Here is a 23,911-nt window from a genome sequence, read left to right as displayed (position 1 = left end):
TAAAATAGTATTCACTTGTTTATAACAATAATACTAGTAGGTAAGATTTGTTTAGTTCTTTAAGATTTGCAAGGGTTTTACAAATAGCACCTGTTTATTTTTAGCAGAAAAAGGAATTTACATATAAAACACATATAGTTGTGGAGAGCATTGTTGATCACAACAAAACTATTGGAAAATTATTGATAGAATCATTGGAGAATATGGCTAGAAAACATTTTCTGCTAGTAAGACCACTGTCAGATGAGCTTCTCCATGTTGCACTCTTCCCATAGCCCTACTGGAACAGCTACTCTTTTCACTTGCTGTAAGGATGTGCCTTAGATGACCCTACTCTCACAGGCTGCTTTTTGTTGTTGAGGACGTGCAGAAGAACATCAGAGAGAAGGTAGGGTCATGAAGTTTAATTTTGAGTCTGGGGCAGTGCAGGGTCCACATTTCCTTTATATTAACACAGCTGAATGTATCTGCTTCATTTTCTACACTGACTAAAAATGGCTCATAACAGAGGGAACCAAGTTAAAACTCTAAATATAAATCATCAAAATTTCTTTATAATTTATTGTAACTAGTTTTCCACATTTAATACACACACACACACACATACACACACACACATATTAATTCATTCTTGTGTCTTTAAGCTGAAGGATCTGTACTTTCATTGGTGTAGGAAACTCATGGTGAAGAACTTTTCTAATCCATCCCTGCAATATCCAGTCTTAAGGAGTTGGATGGAATACAGAAGTATTCAATGGCTTTCTCAAGATCCCATAGCCAGTCTGTGTGAGAGGTAGGATTTGAATCTATGCAGACCAACTATTTCTCCATTCTTCGGCAACTTTAAGGTTGTGGTTGAAACATTAGAAATCAGAAAAAAGAAAATATAGCATAATGGAAAACTAACAAAATGTCCAGAAGGCATGAAATTTAGTCCTGTTTCTGGCACTAACTGGCTCTGTGAGACCTTGGGCAAGTCCTTTAGCCTCTTTTCTCCTCAATTACCCCATTCATTAATTCATTTACTCCATTCATTAATTGAATTCAGACTCAAGAATCCCTAAGATCCCTAAAATAGCCTGCAGCTCTTCTATTCTAGTTTCTGTAGAGAGACAGTTAGTATCAGAGGTGGAATCTGAACTCAGGTTCCTGACTGCAAGTCTAGCTCCCTTTTTACTTTGTCACATTCAAATTATAGGCTCAGATCGGAGATTGACTTTGGAGATTAATGCATCAAACCTATTCCTGACAAGTGGTCACCAGACACCCATTTGAAGATCTTCATTAATGAGGAACTTAGTACTCAGAAAACAATTCCTATCCACTGGACCAGTTTTTCTTGATATAAACTGAATCCTCTCTCCCTAAGAGTGAGACACCTGTAATACAGTGGGAAGAGTGTTAAGAGCCTAGAGCCAAGAAATGCAGGTTGCCATCTTGGCTCTGAAATTTAATCGGTATGTAGCCACAGGCAGGTCATTCAGCTGCCCTAAGCTTCCTTCCCTTATCTAAAACATGGGTATTACCCTGCTATATCATAGTACTATGTCAGGTATTGGAAGAATAGATTTCCAATCCCATATTTGCTGTCTCTGTGACCATGGACAAGTCACTTAATCATCCTGAACCTTAGTTTGTGGACTCATGGAGTTCATGGAATTGCAAATTTAAGGGACAATTATCGAGGCAAAATTCATCATCTCTTCTAAAACCTGCTTTTGACTGTTCTATTTATGGTAATGTCAGCTCACTAACTACCTAGACTTGAAACTTATAATGGCCAAATCCTACTGATTCTGTGCCTATATAACTTTCATTTCCTTGTTCTTTTTGGTCTCCACTTCTGTTGTTGGTATAGGCTTACTCTTACCTTGTTTAACTGATTAATAGGATTATAGATTGAGAGCTGGAATGGAGCTTTTTGGTCATCTAGTCTAACCCTCTCATTTTTTGGAGAAGAAATTGAGGTTCAGATAGATAAAATGACTTGCCCAAAGTTGTATGGGCAGTTAGAACAGAACTGGATGCTAAACACAGGCCTTTCCCATCAGGAGTCACCTAACTGTTCTTTGTGCCTCCCTTGCAAGTCCATCCACTGCTAGATTAATCTTCCTCATAAATAGCTCTAGTGAACATAGTATGAATATTATTTTCCTGCTCAGAAAGCCCCTAGTGCCTTCTAACTTACATCAGACTCCTGTCCTGTTGTTCAAAATTCTTCACAACCCTGTTTCTTTTAACTCTGTAAGTCTTTTATATATTCTAAATTATAGCCAAACAGAATCATACCTCATTCCCAGAATGTATCTTATGTATTTTACCTTTGCCCTCACAAACCTTCTCCTTCTCTTCCTCTTGAAGTACTACTTATTCTAAGACTCATTTCAAAAATTCTTCCATGAAGCCCTCCTTGAGCATCTTCTTCCCCTTAGACAAATGTTTTTTTCCTTTCTATGAATTCTTCATCATTCTTTTATGCACTTGTCTTTCATTTTGTATTATAGTTTTTATATGCTTTTTTTTAAATGACCTACATGCTATTCTTCAAATATACCATTCCTTATCCCATTTCTGCTTCTTTGTACAAGCCATTCTGTATGCCTGAGACACATTCTTTCTTTACTTCATCTCTTTTAACATTTGATTTCCTTCAAGATTCAACTCAAGAACCATGTCCTACAAGAAGCCTTTCTTGATAATTTCTCCCACTACCTCAACTGCCAGTGCCCTCTCATAAAACTATCTTGTTTTTATCCTATAGATAGTCAGTATATTTATTATATTTATATGTTGTTTTGTTTGTATTCCTGGCACTTAGTACAATATCTGGCACATAGTGGGCACTTAAATACTTATTAATTCATTGCAGGATGACATTTAAATCATCACAGCTTGAATTCTCCAGACTTTTGGGGGCTTGGGAATAGTTCTATACAATAGACTATTTTTCCATCATATCCTGAGTTGGGAAAAAAAATTAGCTTTTGCTTATTTAGTGTTGATATAAAATAGGTAGACATGTATTGCTCTTTCAACTTTTCCTTGCATTGGTACCATCATTATTCACTATTTCAATGAGATACCCTGTTTTATAGGCATCAAGCAGTATTTGATTTTTGTTAGTGAATTAATTCTAGTTATTAAAAAATGAGATTTTTGTTAAACCAGTAATTTTTCTATCACTTGAAGTGTTCAGACAGAAATTGAATGGCTTTCTGTTAGAAGTACTCTAGAGGGACTGATCACCTGTTAGAGAATATTATAGGGGAAATTCTTATAAGACAAGTGTGGATTGGACTAGATGATCTTTTTAGCTTCCTTTTAGCTGAGATTCCATTCTTCCTTTGATTGAGAGCATTGAAGAAGATGATCTTTTTTCCCCTCAATAATATTTTATTTTTCCAATTACATATAAAGAAGTTTTACTTCTTTTATTTTATTTTATATTTATTTTAAACTTATCTCCATATTTGTCATGTTGTGAAAGAAAATCAGAACAAAAGGGAAAAAACACAGAAGGAAAAACTAAAAAAAAAAAAATAATAAGTGAAAATAGTGTGCTTCTTTTCACATTCAGTTACCATAGATGTTCTTCTGGATGCAGATGCATTTTCTATCCCATTTCTATTGGAATTGTCTTAGATTACCACATTGGTGAGTAGAGCTAAGTCTATCATAGTTGATCATCATATAATTTTGCCATTACTTTGTACAATATTCTCCTGGTTCAGCTTCATGAATAAAGTGATCTTTATTTTTTATGGAGCTTGGAGCCCACTATCTTTATTTGTTCGTTCATTCATTCATTCATTCATTCTTTTGTTTATTTTTGTGAGGCAATTTGGAACTATGCCCAAAAGGTTATCACACTGTGCATATCCTTGATCTAGCAGTGTCCCTACAGATATGTATCCCCAAGAGATCATAAAAGAAGAAAAAAGAGCCAGGAGAAAAGCCTCAAAAAAGTTGAATTTGATCTCAGGTCCTCCTGACTTGAGGGCTAGTGCTTTATCCACTGAGCCATCTAGCTGCTCCCAAAGTGATTTTTAAAGCATCTTCTGAATTCAAAATTTTAATACCATGAGGTTTATATATCAGTACTTTAGATCTGTGCATTTAGGTTTTTGTTAAAGTTCTTACTTCATCCAAACCCCAATTTCTTTTTTGTGGCTCAGCTTTTTAGACTTTGGATTAATGCTCATTTGTATGGCTGTTTTTCATTACATTTGATAAACATTCTTTATGTTTGAGATTTCACTGCCTATACTGAAGAAGATGCTTACATAACTTGCTCACATGAGATCAAGATATATCATCCTTTTTTACAAATAGGAATTCTTACTTATTCAGAACACTTTCACATATATTATTTAGACAATGAGCTCTTTGAGGGCAGGATTCATGTCTTCTACATCTTTTCCCTAATAAAGTACTAGAAATATGTAGTGCCTAGTGTCATGTTAGCACTTACTAGGTGCTTGAAAAATTCTTGTTAAGAAAATGAATTTTTTCTCATTTAGGTATTTTTGCTAATGATAGGGGATCAAGTCTTGGATAATAAAAGTGTTACAAATTAATCTAGTCTTAGATCTGAGTTGTATTACTACTTGAGCAGCTATATGCAACTCTTTATTTACATGTCTGAGCCTCAATTTCCTATTTGGAATTATTTGGAAATTAGAATGTTTGTTCTATCTTTGGATTTGGGACTTATTCTTAGATTAAGAAAAATAAAAATGAGTTTATGATGTAGCTTTTCTAACCTACACAGTAGCTGGGATGGCCTTGAAAAGGGAGAAGCATTTTTTTCCTCCCCGCTGGTAAGGAGTTGGAAGGGCTGAGGTTTCTGGACCATCTTTATCATCACATGGTAATTGATTAAAGTCATCGAGGTGTGGACTAGCAAACTGTAACTGACTCTAATTATTGTGGCACCCCTGCTGCTTTCATAATTACTTGAAAACCAGAGTCTCTTGGGTGCTGTTCATCAGGACACAAGTTAATGCAAGCAATTACTTGAATCTGAACAAACTAACTCTCCAGAGTCGGGGTCTGGTCAGTTCACAGACACACTCTCCACCAAATCTCTCATTTGTAAGGATTAGCCTCTTTTGGGGGAAATTGCATTTTCTTTTATTGTTTCCGCCTGCCTTTCAGTGACAGCAGATAGTGATAAAATGTATTCAGCTCTTACCCATGGGCCCCCTCAGCTAGGAGCTGCCTCTGTCTTAAATCCGATCAGCTTTTTAAATCCTTGTCTTGAGGACCCATACACCTCACTTACCCTGCGGGCTAACTGTCTAGTAGAGATGATTAATTGGTGACCAGTTCATGAAATGGTTTAGGACTTATTGTGTGATTCTTGTCCAGATCCATTTGGCTTGGTGTGTTAAAGGCAAAGCTATAAAGTCAGTAGTTTATAAAGTCTTGGCATCATCTTTGGAATGATTTAGATTGCATCATTCAGTGACTCATTTTTATTCCTAGCATCGAGTGCTTTTGCTTGGCCCAAAGAGGGCCTGTGCTGATCAGCAGCTACAAAAGAAATTTCAGGAGATGCTGCTATACCACAGTGTTGGGTTAGTTTGTGAGGGACATACCATGAGCCTACTTCTGCCTCATCTGGAAACTTCCTCATTCATCCTGGGTTCACTTCTTGTTGGATATTTGGAAATGGCTTGACCTTGGAAGTAAAGAATCATTGAGTTCTTCCATTCTAATGAGAAAGAAATTTGTTTTTATCTGATTTTATCTCTATTACTATTGTCTTTAGACTCCAGTGTCATTGCTAACATTTCAGGTTATATCTAGGACTAATGATAAACTTGGGGCCATGAATAACTTCAGCAAAGCCAAAGACATCCAGACCATAATATTTTTCAGTACATGTTATTTTAGGCATCCAAGTACTAGAGACTTCTAATAGGAAAAGAAAAAGAGCAGTTCAGAGAGGCTAAGGCCAAAGGGAGCGTCATGTTTGTTCTACTTTCTCTAGACTTTTTAGGCTACCACTTTCCATCCCTTCAGTCCTTCTATCCTGTGCCTTTGTAAAAGACAAGTCCAGATTTGTCATTGTGCCATCTCATTGTCACATTTCCCATCTAGGTTGGCAGTAATATTGCTTTTAGTGCAGGAGTTATTGAATACTTAGACTATGGTCAGTGTTTATAAGTAGTTGAGTCAGTTAGAATGGACCTAATTCTTCTCTTTTATCCTATAGTGGTTGAAAACCTTTTCTGAACAATAGCACATCTGGTCCTTACATTTGGAGACATTTTTATATTGGCGACATTTTTGGAGACAACCAAGAAAGCCATTGCCATAGAATGGTACCCTCTAGTTACTGAGGGTATCAACCCTGCTTTCGATACAAAAGTTTCATTTCCCAATTCCTTGGCTACCCAGGGGAATATGGTTCCTGTGACTGAAAATGAAAGCAGCCTCTGTGCAGAGGGTTGAATATTGAGTCTAAATCACTTCCAGCTCTAAAGCATTTGACTAGTGTGAGTATGCAAGAGCATACAAGACCCTGTATAATAACTTGAGGACTGCTGTTTTAGAGAGTTAAGTATACTAGAAATGTCTGTTTCTTCTGCAGGTCATTTCACCTGGGACAAATACCTAAAAGAAACATGTTCCATCCCAGCACCTGCCCATTGCTTCAAGCAGGTAATTGATTGCATAGTGTAATCATTGGGTAGGGGAAAGAATTTTATTTGTGATCCTTGGGTAAACAGAGGATAGGATCCTGCCACCTTAGACTTCTCAAAAAACCACCAGAAAACAATGATCTTGGTAGGAAAATACATTAAGAGGGACAGTGATAGTCACCTGAATCATAGTAATAGACATTCCCCACAGCCATTCAAACATTAGTCCTGTCTCAAGGAAAGGCCTCACTATCCTCTGTAGGCCCTTAGAGATAGTTAGGCAGAGACATCAATTCTGTCTTTTCCCTTTAATTGGGATAAACGGGACCACATTCTATAATCTTAAACATGGCTAGTAAAGGAAAAAAACCATTACTTTCCCTTTATATATCATCCACTTCCCTCTAAGTCTTGAATTAAAAAGTTGACACCCAAGGGTATACAGGCCATGGGATCACTCTCAGGTCTTTGAAGAAGGCATTGGAGCCATTGATATTTCACCTGCCACAGAGTATCCTCAGTGCTCCATCAGTTAAGCAGATGATGCTGACCATGTCCTAGGGAGGGGTTAAGAGTTGGGAAAATGGGTGATGGTGGAGTGATGCTTGGTGGAGGAGCAAAATCCCTTTCCTCTGTGTAGAGCTCGTCTCTTCTCTCCCATTACTATTATTAAGTTTTGACATAAACTCATTTTATTGAGGTCAGAATTTTATATTTAAAAAAAAAAACAAAGAATAGACCAGTATTTAAGTTTATTTCAGATAGAAAAAATTAAAAGCCTTTGAAAATTAATCTGTAATTGGAGAGCTAGCAGACTGAATCTTCAAAGGAGATTAACAGTGTTGTTGCTGATTAATGTGCTAGTTTCAAAAAGTATTGAAAGAATGTGTGGGGTAAATTGTGTGGATATAATAGATACATTTGGATTTGCTAAGCCAGATGAGAATCTGTCAGTCCACCATGAACTTTGTTTCCTAATGAAAAGTAGAATTTGAGGCCTTGAGGGACAGAATATCTTCTCTTATGTCATCTATCATTATCCCATTTCCAAGAAATTCTGCCTTAAAAATTACATAAAATATAGTATGAGCTCAGAGCCACTTCTCCTCATTACTACATGTGATCAACTCAGGTCTCAGACTAGGCAATTGTAGGATTTCACATTTTTAAGCATTTCATGAGGTGAATGAATATTTTACAATGACATTCTGTATTATCTTCTTGATTTGTTTTCCTCAGTCCTACACTCCCCCAAGCAACGAGTTCAAGATAGGTATGAAGTTGGAAGCTCAGGACCCAAGGAACACCACTTCCACCTGCATTGCAACAGTGGTTGGACTGACTGGTGCTCGACTCCGACTACGCCTGGATGGCAGTGATAATAAGAATGACTTCTGGAGGCTAGTTGACTCGGCTGAAATCCAGCCCATTGGTAACTGTGAGAAAAATGGAGGAATGCTTCAGCCTCCTTTAGGTGAGTGTCCAGCCTCTCCTAGACAGATTATCTGGCTACTAGAATTAGTGAAGGTATTAGAATAACAAGTTCAGTGTCCTGTTGCATTTTTCCTTTGAGCGTAATTGAAGATCAAACAAGTACACAGTTTTTATTTGAGGCTTGGGTAAAAGAAAAGGCCTTCACTCCTTTTGAGCTGCCCCAAGAAAAGGGAAGTGGTCTTCCTAATGAACTTCATTATCTGTATCTCCCTAGCAACCTGTAGGATGTGCATGGGACCAAAGGCTTTCTCTTTCTAAGGAGATCCTCTTCTTTTTCAGCCTGTAGGCTGAAAGGATGTAACTCCTTGTTGATGTGTTTATATCTCTGAACTGCTGACTTTTTCTATATTCTCTCCTATGTGTTGTTTTGGTCTTGTTTCTTAAATTGATGAATTCCTTCTAGTAGAGAAAAAGTTTCTAGAGAGGTCCTTCCTTAATAAATCGTCCACAGTCCTGAGTGAAAAATTGCCAGCCCAGGAGGGGCTTACAACAAAGTAGTCATTCAATAAATTAAGTTTGAACCCTTTTATGACATTCCTATCACTTATCTTAGGAGACCTGAAAGCCCCTAAGAACTCTTCAATAAGAAAGGGAGGCCAGATGTGATGGAATACATCTGTGATCCTTGCTATTGGGATGTCTGAGACTGGTATAGCTCAGGAGTGATTAAAGCACCAAGTCTGGCACAAATATGGTGAACCTGCAAGAACAAAGAGTCACCAGACTAACTGAGGAGAGGTGAACAGGCCTGGGTTAGAACTAAGTTCAAAGTACCCAGAGTGATCAGTAGTGGGATCAGGTCCATGAGTAGCTGCTATACTTCCAACATGGATAAGATAGAGAGACCCAGTCCCTCCCCCAATAGAGATAGGAATACTGGATAGACCTGTGATATTTGAGCAGGACCAACTGCTTTGGATAGTCTGCATTTTATCCTTCTTCTCAGCCTTGGCTTTGTGGGCATCCAAAATTCTTCCACAAAAGCTTATAAACAAGTTAATCTTAACTCACTTTTTTAAAAAAAAATATTTTATTGATCTTATTTTTATATGCTTTTAATTTTTGAAATATCCTCTCCTCTCCTGCCTTGTGAACACCTCTTATAATAAAGAATAAAAAAGAAAGGAAGGAAGGAAGGAAATAAGTATCTACTTGTGTCAGTCACTGAGCTAAAACACTTTACAAATACTATCTTATTTGATCCTTAAAACACCTGGGTTTTTAAAGGAAATTGCCTACTAAATATAGACCAAATATAGGGAAAAAAATCAATTCTGGGAGGTAGGTACTATTATTATTCTCATTTTATAGTGAGTAAAAGAGACAGACAAAAGTTGTTACTTGTCTAGTGTCACACAGCTAGTTAAATATCTAAGATCAAATCTGAACTTGGTCTCTTTGATTCTAGGACCAGCTCTCTAACCATAGTTATATCTAGCTGTCTCTGAAAGAGAGAAAATTAATTAGTTTAACAAAACCAAGCAGTATATCAGCCTAGCCTACAGTATGTACAATATTCTATACCCATAATTTCCCACTTAAGCAAATAAGAGAGGGAGGTAATTTTTTTTTTTCAATTCTTAGAGTTCGTACTTGGTCATATGTATTTATACATTAGATTTTTTTTGTTGTTGTTCTTTCTAATTACATAGTTATACTCATTGTGTGTGTGTGTGTGTGTGTGTGTGTGTATATGTGTGTGTGTATATATATGTGTATGTATATATATATATATATATATATATATATATATATAAAATTTTCCCTGTTGTACTTATATAACAGCTTGTATCTGTTTATATAAGACTGCTTATGCTTCTATGATTTCTTTATAGTTATCATTTTTTATTATATAGTAATATATTCCATTATATCTACATCTTGATTAGTGTGAACAACAAAACCTATGAAAGTAATCCCATTAGGAATTTAAACTACATGCTTCTATTGGACTGAAACTAATTACTGTATTTTACATATAATTGCAATATCAAATATTGTGAATTTGAATAATGCAACCAATTCATAGTATACTAACCATACCTCTTTGGTCCTTTGGACACTACTGGGTCTGTAATCCTAAGAGATAAGAAAAGGATCCACTTGTATAAAAATGTTTGTAGCGGCTCTTTTTGTGGTGGCAAGAAATTGGGGATGGATGCCCATCAACTGGGGAACAGCTGAATAAGTTGTGATATATGAATGTAATGAATATAAGAAGTGATGAGCAGGCTGATTTCAGAAAAGCCTGAAAAGACATGCATGAACTGATGTTGAGTGAACTGAGCAGAACTAGGAGAACATTATACACAGGAACAACAAGATTATGATGATTATCTCTCTGTCTCTCTGTCTCTCTCTCTCTCTCTCTCTCACACACACACACACACACACACACACACACACACACACACACATCCATACACCCAGGAGGGTTACAAAATGAAGCAGTGATAGTATAATCACATTTCCAAAGACATTTGATTGAAAATTACCATAGCAATGGCCATGGAAAAAATATGACAATTCCTTTCTGCAAATGTTATTCTAATACCTACCACTTGAGGGCACCAAGGATAGTAAAATGACAGCCCTACCCTAGGGCTGAGGTTACTGAGGACCCTAGATCACCAGTACTATTTCATGGCAATCGATTACAGAGTATCTGGAAGTTCTTAAAGGGTAGAAAGAAATCTGATGGAGTTCTCCCACCTTTCCTCTCTAAGCCATTGACAGGGCATTGAGTTTGGAGGAAAGACTAGGAGTTACACATGTAGACCTAGTATTGTTTAATCAGCCTTTTAAAAAGTGGTTTTCCTTTCACTAGAGGTTCTTGTCTAATGAGCAGAGAGATGATTGCCCTGACTTGATTCAACTTCTCATGCCAGTATATGGCTCCTGTGATCTTTAAGAAACGAGATCAAGATAGAGATGGAAACTGCTAATTGGACAAACTATTAGTTTTGAAGTTAGGTTAAAACTTTCATGGTCCAAGGTAGAGGTTCTTAATCCTTTTTGTGTCATGGACCCCTTCAGAGTAGCTAGGTGGTACAGCAAATAGAGTGCTAGAATTGAAATCAGGAAGACCTTTGTTCGAATTTTGTATGAAGTAAATACATAGGATTACAAAAGCAACTAATTATATTGATATATATTAAAATATTTTTAAAAAACAAGTTCATGTATTAAAAATTTAGAACCCGAGTGTCTGAACTCAGCTGTACTACTGGACTATAAGGATTGTCATACCAGGTCAGGCACCTTGTTTCTATAGTCCAGAATACTCTAACCAACAGTGGACTCAAGAGATGTTCCATGGAAGGGTCTAGTTGTCAATCTTGAAAATTAGATATATTTCCTAATCTTATGGATCTTCATGAAATAGTTTAACTCTTTCTGAATGCACTTATTCTCTATTCTTACTAACTTCAGGGGCAATAAGTTCTATAAATATTATTATCCACTGTCAAATAAGATATATTTTTATTTGTCCTGAGTTTACCTTGTTTATGTTTCAAAGGAGGTTCCATTACCTTAGTATATTGGGATTTGAACCTTATTCTTCTCATTCTTGATTTTATATACCATTCTTGATTTTATAGAATCAGATAACATTCCTCCTCAACATTTGCTTTGAAGAATAAAGAATCCTCATCCTTTTCTAAGCTTTTCCCCTTTCCTAGTTCTCTGTGGTATACTTGCTAGGATGTTGTTTGTGGCTAGTGTTGGCTGCAGCCTCTTTCTGTTCTTAAATTTTCATCTATCTGCTTCTTGAAAACAGACATAGATAAAAATCCCCTCCCCCTCATCCTACATACACATACTTTTTAATACTTAATTCAAGCAGACCATGTATATCATATGAAATTTCCCTTCATAAATAAAACTTAAGGAGAAGCTATTTAAACTTATCTCCAAGTTATTATAATGTTCATGAAGATCCTAGTGGCAGAAAAACACTAACAATACCCTTGTAATTCTGTTTTGAAACAGGCTACTACCTGATCATCCCTGACTCCTATCCCAACAACTCTTCCTTTCAGTAATGTCCTTTGGAAATGTGGAAATAAGGCAGGGATATAGTGTCACTTCAAAAGGGCTATGAGTACACTTGTTGTCTCCTTTACCCAAAAGCAATAAGGCCACAAAGCCTATATTCTCACATTAGGTTCTAAGAGAGGCCTAAATTCCAAGAGTATTCTTTATGATCATAAATAAGAAGAGTGATAGAAGTGCCTATATCATTACTATTATCATTGTTTTTTTAAAAATCACTTTGAGAAATTGGCTAAGCACAGAAAACCTTGGCTGAGACTCAATAGGATAAGCGATAGAAGAGGATAATTGTCATCTTGGTCATTGTTATAGACACATTGCTATAAAGGGTGGCAAAAATTGAAAGAAGGAAGCTTTAAAGATTGAGCTTGTTATCCCCAGTTTAGGGAAAACTGGCAGTAACAGCCAAAAATCTTCCTTTTAAGATTCCTTCTCTCACTTGAAAAGAAAATGGCTTGGGATTACTTACTTTTGTTCCTGAATTTTTAGAAATTTGACTTCCTAAAATCTAGATTATGACATTTGGGAGTGCCCAGTGTTTCCTTGCTGGGTTATCATGGACTCTTAAAAATAACAGTCACTTTCATCCAAGGTTTCTGCCACTTTTACTTTATCAGCCAATTCTCCTTGTTGTCAGGATGCCCAAGGTAACAATTTTCCCTTCCCTTCTACTGAGGAAATTCAATGTTCTTTGATTCCCAATTGCCTGACCAAATACTGGTACCTTTCTTGAACTTAGAACTAAGCCTATTTGAGACTTTGTGGGCCCATGTGATCATTATTTAACAGCCGTACACTCACCAGGGGAGAGAAAAATTCAGGAAAAACCTGCACTTTCTTATTCTCTTTGTTCAGAGACAATAGTTGGAATCTGAGGACACCAGTCCCAGAGTAAAAGAGCCAGAGGGTTTGGGCTGGACTGAGTTCTAAGGTGAACCAAGATAAATTAGTGAAAGAATAGGAAAGGAATTATGAAAAAGCAGGCCTGATTCCATGTGTACTTGAATATAAGTTAATGACTAACATCAGAGGTTTTTAACTTTTTCTTATCACTATAACTTTCCTATGTTTGTTATTTTTACACCCATCTCTGTAATTATTTGCAGTAGAAAACCAGAAATGGGATGGTTTACTTAGGGATGGAATGGGATAGGGAAAAGTTGGGAGCTTTTTTCCATTCTGCAATGGATGTAGGATAAAGAAAACCCAGGTGAATGAATCTTGTAAAGGAGCCCTTGTCTCAATCCCTCATGGAGAGAAAAAATAAGAACTCTCTTTAGAGATCAAAAAGCATGACTTGGGGCTTAAGGAAAGCACCTCTCTCCTTAATTCTTCTCCTTTATCTGTCCCCGCCTTGAATTTCATGTATATAGGTGTGTGTGTGTCTATGTCTGTCTTTGCTCTGTGTGTGTGTGTATAATTTCAATTCATAGTGCCTGTTCTTAAAGTTATTCCCTTTCTGAAGTTCTATTTGTACTTATCTATAGTCCTCAGCAGCTTTGGTTTAATTAATCTACTAAAATTGATAAGGATAAAAAGATCTGGGGAGCTCTTGGGAAGTGCTAGGAATGAAGAAGGGAGGAGAGAGTTCTGTCTGGAAAAACTATGATTAAAAGAAAATCACCTTACCTCAATCAAGTTCTGCCACCCTAGAACTATAGGCAGATCACATTTCTGGGACTCATTTTCCTCACTTGTAAAAGGAGATGGAATATGTTGATCTAAGGCCTCCTTCAACTTTTTAATTTTTATTTGATTCTGAGTTTTCTGAACAAACACTGAATACCAGAAAGGTCTTTACAGAGCTAGACATTTGTCATTTGTACTAACATAAATCAAAAAGAAATTTCACAGCCATTACACATCAGCCTAAATGATCGGAATGTCATTTTTCTTAGGGTACTGTCCAGCTTGACACTACTTACTATCCCTATACAACCTTTCTTTGGAATTTTATGAAAAAAAGGATCTAAGATATGAATAGGAATGATAGGACTAATGGCTTGGAAATATCATGATATCTGTCATAACTCTTGAGTCTCACAGGAAAAAAGATATGATAACATCACACTGTTTGACATGCTTCTTATCCATTTCTATTCTATTGCTTCAGGATTCCGACTGAATGCCTCCTCTTGGCCTATGTTTCTCTTGAAGACGCTAAATGGAGCAGAGATGGCTCCTGTCCGGATTTTCCATAAGGTATGGTGATCTTCAGACAACCCAGCCTTTGGCTTTCCTTGGGTGGATGCCTGCAATGCCCTCAGATTGTCAATATCTGATGCATGTATCCTATACAAATATACATACAATCTCATGATACTTTTTGGGCTAGTGACAATTTTTTTCAAAGTGATGACATCAGACTTCTAATGGAGAGACCACTGGGCTGGTTAGGATTTCCGGATTTAATTTAATTCAACAAATATTGACTTACTATGTAAGAGCTTCCATAAAGCACCAAGGGAGAGTGAGTTGAGTACAAAGAAAAGGTTCAAGCACAAAGCATCTTAAGGAGCTGAGAGAGAATTAAAGTAAAGAGGTGGTTTTTGAGTTAGGCCTTGAAACCAGGTAGAGATTGGAGAACCCCGACCCAGTGAATGGGGGGTGGGGGCAAGGAAGAGAGAAGAGAAACAAAGGCTAAGAAAGAAGAGAAGGCAATTCCAGCACAGGAAGTACAGTATAGTCCAGTTTGGCTAAAATCTAGTGTGCACGGAGGGCAGTGTTGTGAAACAAAGCTGAACAAGGAAGTTGGAACCATATTGTTCTTCAAATGCTTCAGCCAAAGGAAATCATTCTTTTTTGGGGGGAAGCAGAAATGAATCACTAAAGCTATTTCTTTAGAAGAGTGATCATAATAGTATGTGAAGAAAGACGATTCAGCCACTCTGCCATCAACTTGGGCTTTGTCCTTGAGAAAATCACTTTATTTCACTGTGTTTCAGTTTCCTCAGTTATAAAATGAAAATAATAATCCTGTGCCCTATTTACCTCACAGTGTGTTGGGACAACCAAATGGAACACTAGCTTCAAAAACAATTTGGAAACTTAAGAGACATATTCATGCAAGATGTTATTGTTATTATAGACCTTGTGGAGAATCTCTGTGCTACCTCACTGATGGGTAAACAGGGGAACCTGAGATACTCTTTACATGGGATGAGTCAGGCTGCTAATGTTGCCATTTTAGATTTAAGGCATGTTATAAATCTCACACAATGATTGCTTGTGAACCACAGGGTACAAGTAGGTACAATTGGCTTAGCTGTTATTTCCCTTTCTATGTCTATGTATTTAACTTCTTCATTTAGGAACCACCATCTCCCTCTCACAACTTCTTTAAGTTGGGAATGAAACTTGAAGCTGTGGATAGGAAGAACCCCCATTTCATCTGTCCAGCCACCATTGGGGAAGTCCGAGGCTCTGAGGTCCTCGTCACATTTGATGGGTGGCGAGGTGCCTTTGACTACTGGTGTCGCTATGACTCTAGGGACATCTTTCCTGTGGGCTGGTGCTCTCTGACGGGAGACAACCTACAGCCCCCTGGCACAAAAGGTAAGAACTGCCGAAGGCGTGTTGCCATTACTAAGACTAAGACTCTAGAGAACTGAATTATGGGTTTAGATGGCCTCTTTCATTTTCAGTGCACTTTCTCTGTCTTGGAAGAAAAGGTAACATCTCCAGTTCACAAAAGGGCAGATTGACAGAAAAATTAGTTGAGGCCAGAAAGGCTACTAAAAACCTGTACTTAAACATTTTGGCTTATTAAGGGACAACTAACTTAGTACCTTATTTCCTTACTTCTCTGCTGACACAATTTAAAAATAGTTTGACTCAGTGGTTTTATAAATGCACTTCTTTGAAGGAAATAATCATTATATAATCTCCTTATGTTTATGTGATGCAACCAAGTGGAATGCTTCAAGTGGAGGGGAATTAAGACTCTGTCTTGACTAGTGGCCTATTCCCTAGTTTAGTTGCTATGATGTTGGACAAGTGCTTTCTATATAAGCCACAATTTTCTAGTTTGTGAAAGGAGACAGTTGAAAGATCCTTCTAGATCTAACCTTCTTGAATTTATAAATCTAGACATCAGGATGACATACTTTGTTCTCCTTCCTGACCTCTAGATCTCCTTGGAAAGCCAGAGTCATTAGGAATGAGATTAGGAATCTAATTAGGAATTAGATTAAAAATGACAAAACCTCCAAATTCAAGTGAACCAAAAGCCATTTTCTCTTACTTTGCTGAGAAGAATGAAGGGGAAAATGAAAATGCTAGAGGTACAATAGGAGAGTGAGTATGCCTTTCATGGATTTTGTTACAATTGCACATTTTAAAATATTTTACTTTAAACTTGAACAAAACTATCTGTATTAGATTGGACATTGAAGCCATGAATTGATTATGCTTTTCTGTTGTGATTGTTCTTGTAGTGTTTGTGAAGAGTTAACTTGTAGACCTCACGTGAAGGCCCAAACCTCACATTTCTGCAGGTGCCCAAGTATTTGGAGGCTGGGGTTTAGAGCCACCACTGGTCCCCAGGCTTTCAATGCTCTTTCAGCCTCTCTTAGTTCAGTAAAACATCCTCTCTCCATACACTTTGGGGATAAGAAAACCTCTGACCCCCTGAGAGCCCAGGTCATTAAATCTCTGACCAATCAAAGTTCCCTAATGACCACCTGCTGACTGGCTGTAGTGGTGCTTTAGGAGTCTCTTTGCATCAGGATCAGTCTTTTCAAGTTAAAACAGGCATAGGTTATGATGTCCATTGGACTCTGTTAGTCAGGATGTTGACTGTTTAACTTTCCGTATAAGAAAGCCTTTGTGATTCTAAGTGCTGGACTTCTGAAGCAATCATGGATAATTCTCTAAGTGGGGAGCAACTAGGTATATAGGGAGAAAAGACACTGTGTATTTAGTGTTTTCAGAAGAGTCTCTTCAGATATCTTTTTTCCCTTTTGTCTTTTTCTGTATCTGCAGCACAGAGTGGATCCTTTTTTCCCCACAGCTATGATTAAATTTTTACTAGAAGGTACCTCGGAAATACAAGACTCAGCCTTACAGATCTTAATGTAGACCTCTCTATATACAGACTGAAGCTTTCAATCATGAGAGTAGCAGCTAGGCCATTTGTTCCAATAGTCCTCCCTCCCCCTTAGTGCTGGTTTAAGAGAGCGTGACAAAATATGGAAAAAATGTAGTTACTCAGTTCAGCCAGATAAAACAAGATATTCGTGTGTGTGTGTGTGTGTGTGTGTGTGTGTGTGTGTACACGCATGCTTGTAACACACACATGGGTTCTTGTTTCTATCACCCTATTGTCTTCTTCCCACCCCTAGATATTCATTTGAATTTTTAACATTTGCAAGTTAAGCTGGGGTTATTTCTTAGTGAAATTACTACAACTTCTGAGCCTTTCCTCTGACTCCATCTAATAAATAGTTGATAAGAAAAAATGTTAAACAAAATAAAATGAGGAAAACTATAAAAAGAAGGGAGATATGAACTAACTTTTAAAAACCTGAAAAGCTGTTAGGTGGAAGAGAAGTTTGTGGCTATAAAGGGCAGACATAAGATGATTTTAAAAAAAGTTTCAGGAAGGCAATTTTCCAAAATGAAGAAGAACTTGATAATAAAAAGAACTTTCTAACATTGGAATAGGCTTTCCTATGAAGCAGCAAGCTGAAAATGTCCAGAAATAGAAAGAACTTATTTGCGCTACTGTAGAGTTGATTCATAGCTTAGGATGTATTGGCTAATTTCTAAGGATTCATTCAGATCCAGGGTTTCTGATCCTATGCAAAAAAATAATGTAGTCCCATTGTTGATATATACAGTGTATGTTTAGTTCCTCAACTCCTATACTAGGTTTATAGAAAGATAGAGATAAATTATCAAAGCTAATTATGCTAGAATTTAGTGAGGGGATGAAAATTGTAATAGAAAAGATCCAGTATCTTAATACTTAGAAGGTAGACTTTTTAAAAAGACAGGCAGATAAACCTGTTTATCCACAAATATCCACAAAATAAGAGGAGATATTTAGACCTTTCTCTTTTTGGGGGGGGGCCTACAAGTACTAGAAAGACCTCATTTTTAGAATTTTAGTTCAATTCAACAACTATTTGTTAGTGCTTTATATAACCATAGTATTAAGGTCTGTGCTGTGAGACATATAGAAATATGCAGCATAGTTCTTGTCCCTTGTGAGCTTCAGTCCCCAATTAGGAACTTTAAAAGCCACAACAAAACTTTTTTGTGGTCCAAGCAAGAATTGAAAATTGAAATCCCTATGTAATTATCCACTTGTGGCTTTCAGTTTTCACTAATTACTGAATGAAAGAATTTTTATCTGCCAGTTAAAGCCCCACTTAAATGCTACTTCTTTTGCCATCCAACATGATGCTCCCTTCCCCATTACTGCCCTCATCAGTAATAGCCTTCTTCCTCATAGAGTATTTTATTTTTTAGTGTCTTTAAATGTACTTAAATATTGTATGTTATAATCATTTTTGTGGCTTATTTTAGCCTGTATTTAATCTAGGCAAGAAATGTAATATATGACATAAATTTTCCATTTGACTGAAATGGTGTAATTTGTGTAGAGTTATGTACATTTGTGTTCAAGAAGGTCCTTCCATATGGTAAGAATACCATGAGCAAAATTGGGAGTTAAGATTAGATATTTGAGGATAAAAGGAGAAGACTAGCATAACTAGCTAATAGTTTTTTGGTTTTGTACTTTGTTGTAGAAACTAAACTTGGACAGGTAAAATGGAGATGAATTATATAGAAAGACTTAAAAGAATGAGGATAATTCAATTATGAATGATATTCAACTATGGCGCTCAGTTTTATTATGTGTCAGTTGGCCAATGTGACGTAAACACATGTAGAAATTTTAACTTACTATGGCCTAGACCAGTGGTTTTCAAAATTTGGTTTAGAGAATCCTGGGGATCTCTGAAACCCTTTTAGAGGGTCTACAAATTCAAAAATAGTTTTTATTTCCAATATGGTAAATGTCTATAAATGTAACCCAGATAAACAAAAACACTTTGGAGAGATCCTCAATAATTTTTAATAGGATAAAGATACTGAAAACAAAAGTTTGAGAACCACTGGCCTAGACATAGGATGCCAGTGATGTATGGAGAGAGAGCGAATTGCCATCTGTTGATCAGAATCTGCCCAGTTGGCAGCAGTCACTTCCAGTTGCCTAAAAGCTGCTGCAAGAATGTACTCAGCAGCTGCTAAACAACCTCTTTTGGGGAGGGAGTTGACCCTAGACTAGGAGGGGAGCCAGATTTCTAGTAGAGATAGATTACAAGGGGAAGAGCAGGAAGAATGAATGCCTAATTTCTCAGCTTAGAATTTAGTTTTCTGTTGTGAAGAGAGCTTTGCTGAGATACTCATTCTCTCCATTTGTGGTGATTCTGGGTTACCTTCCCTCAAAAGAATGCACAACTAGAGCGGGCCTTTCTACTTCTATACTTCACTCTTGTAGGTCAACTATAGGTAGCTAAGTGAGTAGACCAATCCTATACATGAGGAGCAGCTTGGAGAGATGCACATTGAGGTAATCATTCTTATTGGCCATGTTTTTATTTGAGATCGAAGGAAGAGCATGTGGTAGTCTCCTAATGTGCCTCACTCTCCTTAAAACTCTACTGACTTCATGCTATGTAGTTAATATCCCTCTATAGCTGCTATCTTAAAAGGATTCAGTCTGTTCTTCTGAGACCCTCATATATTGGTCTCCAAACACTGACATTAAGAAGAAATTTTGGGGAATGAGCAGTACTTTACTCTTGCTTTCTGAGTTTGCTTGCCTGCCATTTGGTTTCACATTTCTGTTTAATTCAACAAATTTTATTGAATATCTTTTCTATGCATAATCCAGTGTATTTTACCTATTCATTATTCTGTATTTGCTTGGGTGGCTGTTCACCTAGCTGATTTCAGTTGATGAAAAAGAAGAGATTCAGCTAAAAGAATCAAACAACTTTCTTTCTTTCTTTGGTAAAGCATTATTACCCTTTTCATATATCTAGACTTGTATGAAGCAATATGGTGCTTAATAAATGTTAATTGGCAACTTGGGATGGTAATGCCCTCCACTGAATGTGGATTGAAGCAGTTTTTTCCATCTTTTTTTTTTGTTTTCTTTCTCATGTTTTTTTTTTCCCTTTTTGATCTAATTTTTCTCACATAACATAACAAAATATGGAAATATGTTTAAGATTGTATACAACATGACAAATTTGGAACTATGTTTTAAAAAATTGCACATGTTTAACCTATATCAGAGTACTTGCTGTTTTGGGGAGGAATAAAGGAAGGAAGAAAAATTTAGGACACAAAAGACTGTTGAAAACTAACTTTACATGTATTTGGAAAAATAAAATACTATTGATTAAAAAAATAAGTATTTATTGAATTAGAGAAGTCAGTGCAGTTTTCAGCAAAGCTAAGATAAACAAGATGTCAGTCAAAGACAGATACCATTTAAAAAAAAATTTTTTTAATGCCAACTTTGGACAGTATAAATAAAGCAGGCTAGTTTGGTTAAACTATGAAATGTGTGAAGTTCAATAATATGAAAGCAGGAAAACAAGCTTGAACTACACTATGAGAAGAGGGTTTTAATGCCAAGCTGTGGAGTATCTATTTTATCTTAATGAAATAGGGAACCACTGAAGATTTTCAAGCAGGGGAGTGACATGATGAGACCTCTGCTTTTGGAAGACAATTTTGGCCACTGTATGGAGAATGGATTGAAGGAAGAAGGGAATAGAAGCAAGAAGGTCAATCTGAAGGCAGTTACTTACAGTAGTCTAGATGAGAGTTATTGAGGGGCCTAAATTACAGGAGGAAAAAGGGGTGGATACAAGAACAGATAGGGGGAATTGATGAAATTTGGTAACTGGTTAGATTGAGGAAGGAGGTGAAGAAGAGTAAAAAGTTGAGGATAACTCCAAGTTAAGTACAATGATAGATAATCTCATAAGAGGAACTAAAGAAGGATCAGATGGGTAGAACAAGAAGCAGAATGGAATTTAGTAGCCTAAAAGAACACAATTTTTTTTATTATAGCTTTTTATTTACAAGATATATGCATGGGTAATTTTTCAGCATTGACAATTTGCAAAACCTTTTGTTTCAATTTTTCCCCTTTTTCTCCTCAGCCTCTACCCCAGATGGCAGGTTGACCAATATGTGTTAAATATGTTAAAATATACGTTAAATACAATATATGTATACATGAACATACAATTATTTTGCTGTACAAAAGAATGAGACTTTGAAATAGTGTACAATTAACCTGTGAAGGAAATCAAAAATGCAGGTGGACAAAAATAGAGGGATTGGGAATTCTATGTAGTGGTTCATACTCATTTCCCAGAGTTCTTTCGCTGAGTGTAGCTGGTTCAATTCATTACTGCTCTATTGGAACTGATTTGATTCATCTCATTGCTGAAGAAGGCCATGTCCATCAGAATTGATCATCATATGGTATTGTTGTTGAAGTATATAATGATCTCCTGGTCCTGCTCATTTCACTCAGCATCAGTTCATGTAAGTCTCTCCAGGCCTTTCTGAAATCATCCTGCTGATCATTTCTTACAGAACAATAATATTCCATAAGATTCATATACCACAATTTATTCAGCCATTCTCCAAATGATGGGCATCCCACTCAGTTTCCATTTTTTGGCCACTACAAAGAAGGCTGCCACAAACATTCTTGCATATACAGGTCCCTTTCCCTTCTTTAAGATCTCTTTGGGATATAAGCCCAATAGTAACACTGCTGGATTAAAGGGTATGCACAGGTTGATAACTTTTTGAGCATAGTTCCAAATAGCTCTCCAGAATGGCTGGATGTATTCACAATTCCACCAACAATGTAACAGTGTCCCAGGTTTCCCACATCCCCTCCAATATTCCACATTATCTTTCCCTGTCATTCTAGCCAATCTGACAAGTGTGTAGTGTTATTGCAGAGTTGTCTTAATTTGCATTTCTCTGATTAATAACAATTTGGAGTATCTTTTCATATGGCTAGATAGAAATAGTTTCAATTTCTTCATCTGAGAATTGTCTGTTCATATCCTTTGACCATTTATCAATTGGAGAATGGCTTGATTTCTTTTAAATTAGAGTCAATTCGCTATATATTTTGGAAATGAGGCCTTCATCAGAACCTTTGTCTGTAAAAATGTTTTCTCAGTTTATTGCTTTCCTTCTAATCTTGTCTGCATTCGTTTTGTTTGTACAAAAACTTTTCAGTTTGATGTAATCAAAATTTTCTATTTTGTGATCAATAATGATCTCTAATTCTTCTTTGGCCATAAATTCCTTCCTCTTCCACAAGTCTGAGAGGTAAACTATCTTATGAAGAACACAATTTTTTAAATGATGGTAGTGTTAGCAAGACTACAAGAGAACAGAAATGATAATACCTTTTTATTTTCAAAATACATGCAAAGATAGTTCTCAATATTCACCCTTGCAAAACCTTATGTTCCAAATTTTTCTGCCTCCATTCCCCTCACTCCTTTCGCTAGACAGCAAATAATCCAACATAGGCTAAACATGTGCAGTTCTTCTAAAACATAGTTCCACATTTATCATGCTGCACAAGAAAAATCAGATCAAAAAGGGGAAAAAAATGAGACAGAAAAAACAAGAAGAAGCAAACAACAACAAAAAACATGAAAATATTATGTGGTGATCTGTATTCAGTCCCCGTAACCCTCTTTCTCGATGCAGATGGTTCTCTTCATCACGAGTCTGTCTGAATCACTTCATTGTTGAAAAGAGCCAAGTCCATCACAGTTGATCATCACAAAAGCTTGTTGTTGCTGTGTACAAGTGTTCTCTTGGTTCTACTCATTTCATTTAGCATCAGTTCATGTAAATCTTCCCAGGCCTTTCTCAAATCAGCCTGATGATGTTTCTTATAGAATAATAATTAATATTCCCTTGTATTCATAAACCATTATTTGTTCAGTCATTCCCCAGCTGATGGACCTCCACTTAGTTTCCAGTTCCTTGCCTACAAAAAGGCTGCTACAAACATTTTTGCACATGTGGGGTCCTTTTCCCTTTTTTATGATCTATTTAGGATACATATCCAATAGAGACACTGCTGGATCAAATGGTATGCACATTTTGATAACCGTTGGGGCATAGTTCCAAATTGCTAAGAGAACAGAAATGAAAAGAAGGGGGAAGAAGTAAAAGTAAGTAGAGTAAATAACTTTTTCTAGAGGTTTGACCATAAAGAGATTGAGAGCTATAGGACTTTAGTTTAAAATGATGGCTTAACATAAGAGCCATTTTTTAAGAATAGGGAGACCTAGGCTTGTATGTGGGCAACTGGTAGGGAGCCAGAATATCTTTGTAATAAAAGATTCAGAGTACACTTTGGACTGAACTAAAGATAGCCTCAGAAAAATAACATTTTAGAACTTTTTTCCTTTACTTTTGCCATTTCACATGAAGCTTTCTTTTAAAATGGTCTTCATTTTCATGAAATCCACAAAGCTTCACTTGAGATTATCCTTTGAGACCATGGACAGGTCATGTATTTACTACATACATAGACTTCTCAGCTAAGGATTTCACTTTCTGTGTGACCTTGGACAAGTGACTTCCCCAGGCCTGTTTTGTTATTTATAAATTGAAAGACTAGGACTAGG

At 36.6% G+C, this 23,911-nt stretch overlaps 1 protein-coding gene across 12 annotated transcripts in view; it reads left to right on the top strand.

Annotated features, from left to right (window-relative positions):
- Positions 1 to 23,911, top strand: part of SCMH1 (Scm polycomb group protein homolog 1) — a 181,877-nt gene that overhangs the window by 94,440 nt on the left and 63,526 nt on the right. For 8 of the 12 annotated variants that reach the window (XM_051987892.1, XM_051987894.1, XM_051987893.1 and 5 more), the window contains 4 exons: positions 6,599 to 6,669; positions 7,890 to 8,124; positions 14,314 to 14,402; positions 15,512 to 15,755. In XM_051987892.1, the coding sequence (XP_051843852.1) occupies positions 6,599 to 6,669; positions 7,890 to 8,124; positions 14,314 to 14,402; positions 15,512 to 15,755 (639 nt within the window). Of the gene's footprint in view, positions 1 to 275; positions 389 to 694; positions 794 to 6,598; positions 6,670 to 7,889; positions 8,125 to 14,313; positions 14,403 to 15,511; positions 15,756 to 23,911 lie in introns of those variants that run through there. The other 4 variants (XM_051987899.1, XM_051987897.1, XM_051987898.1 and 1 more) reach the window with 2 other exon arrangements.

This window comes from Antechinus flavipes, chromosome 3 (assembly GCF_016432865.1).
Source record: "Antechinus flavipes isolate AdamAnt ecotype Samford, QLD, Australia chromosome 3, AdamAnt_v2, whole genome shotgun sequence".
In the NCBI taxonomy this organism is placed as follows: Eukaryota; Metazoa; Chordata; class Mammalia; order Dasyuromorphia; family Dasyuridae; genus Antechinus; species Antechinus flavipes.
The sequence above is the reverse complement of the archived record's forward strand: the minus strand, read 5'-3'. Positions and strand labels throughout refer to the sequence as shown.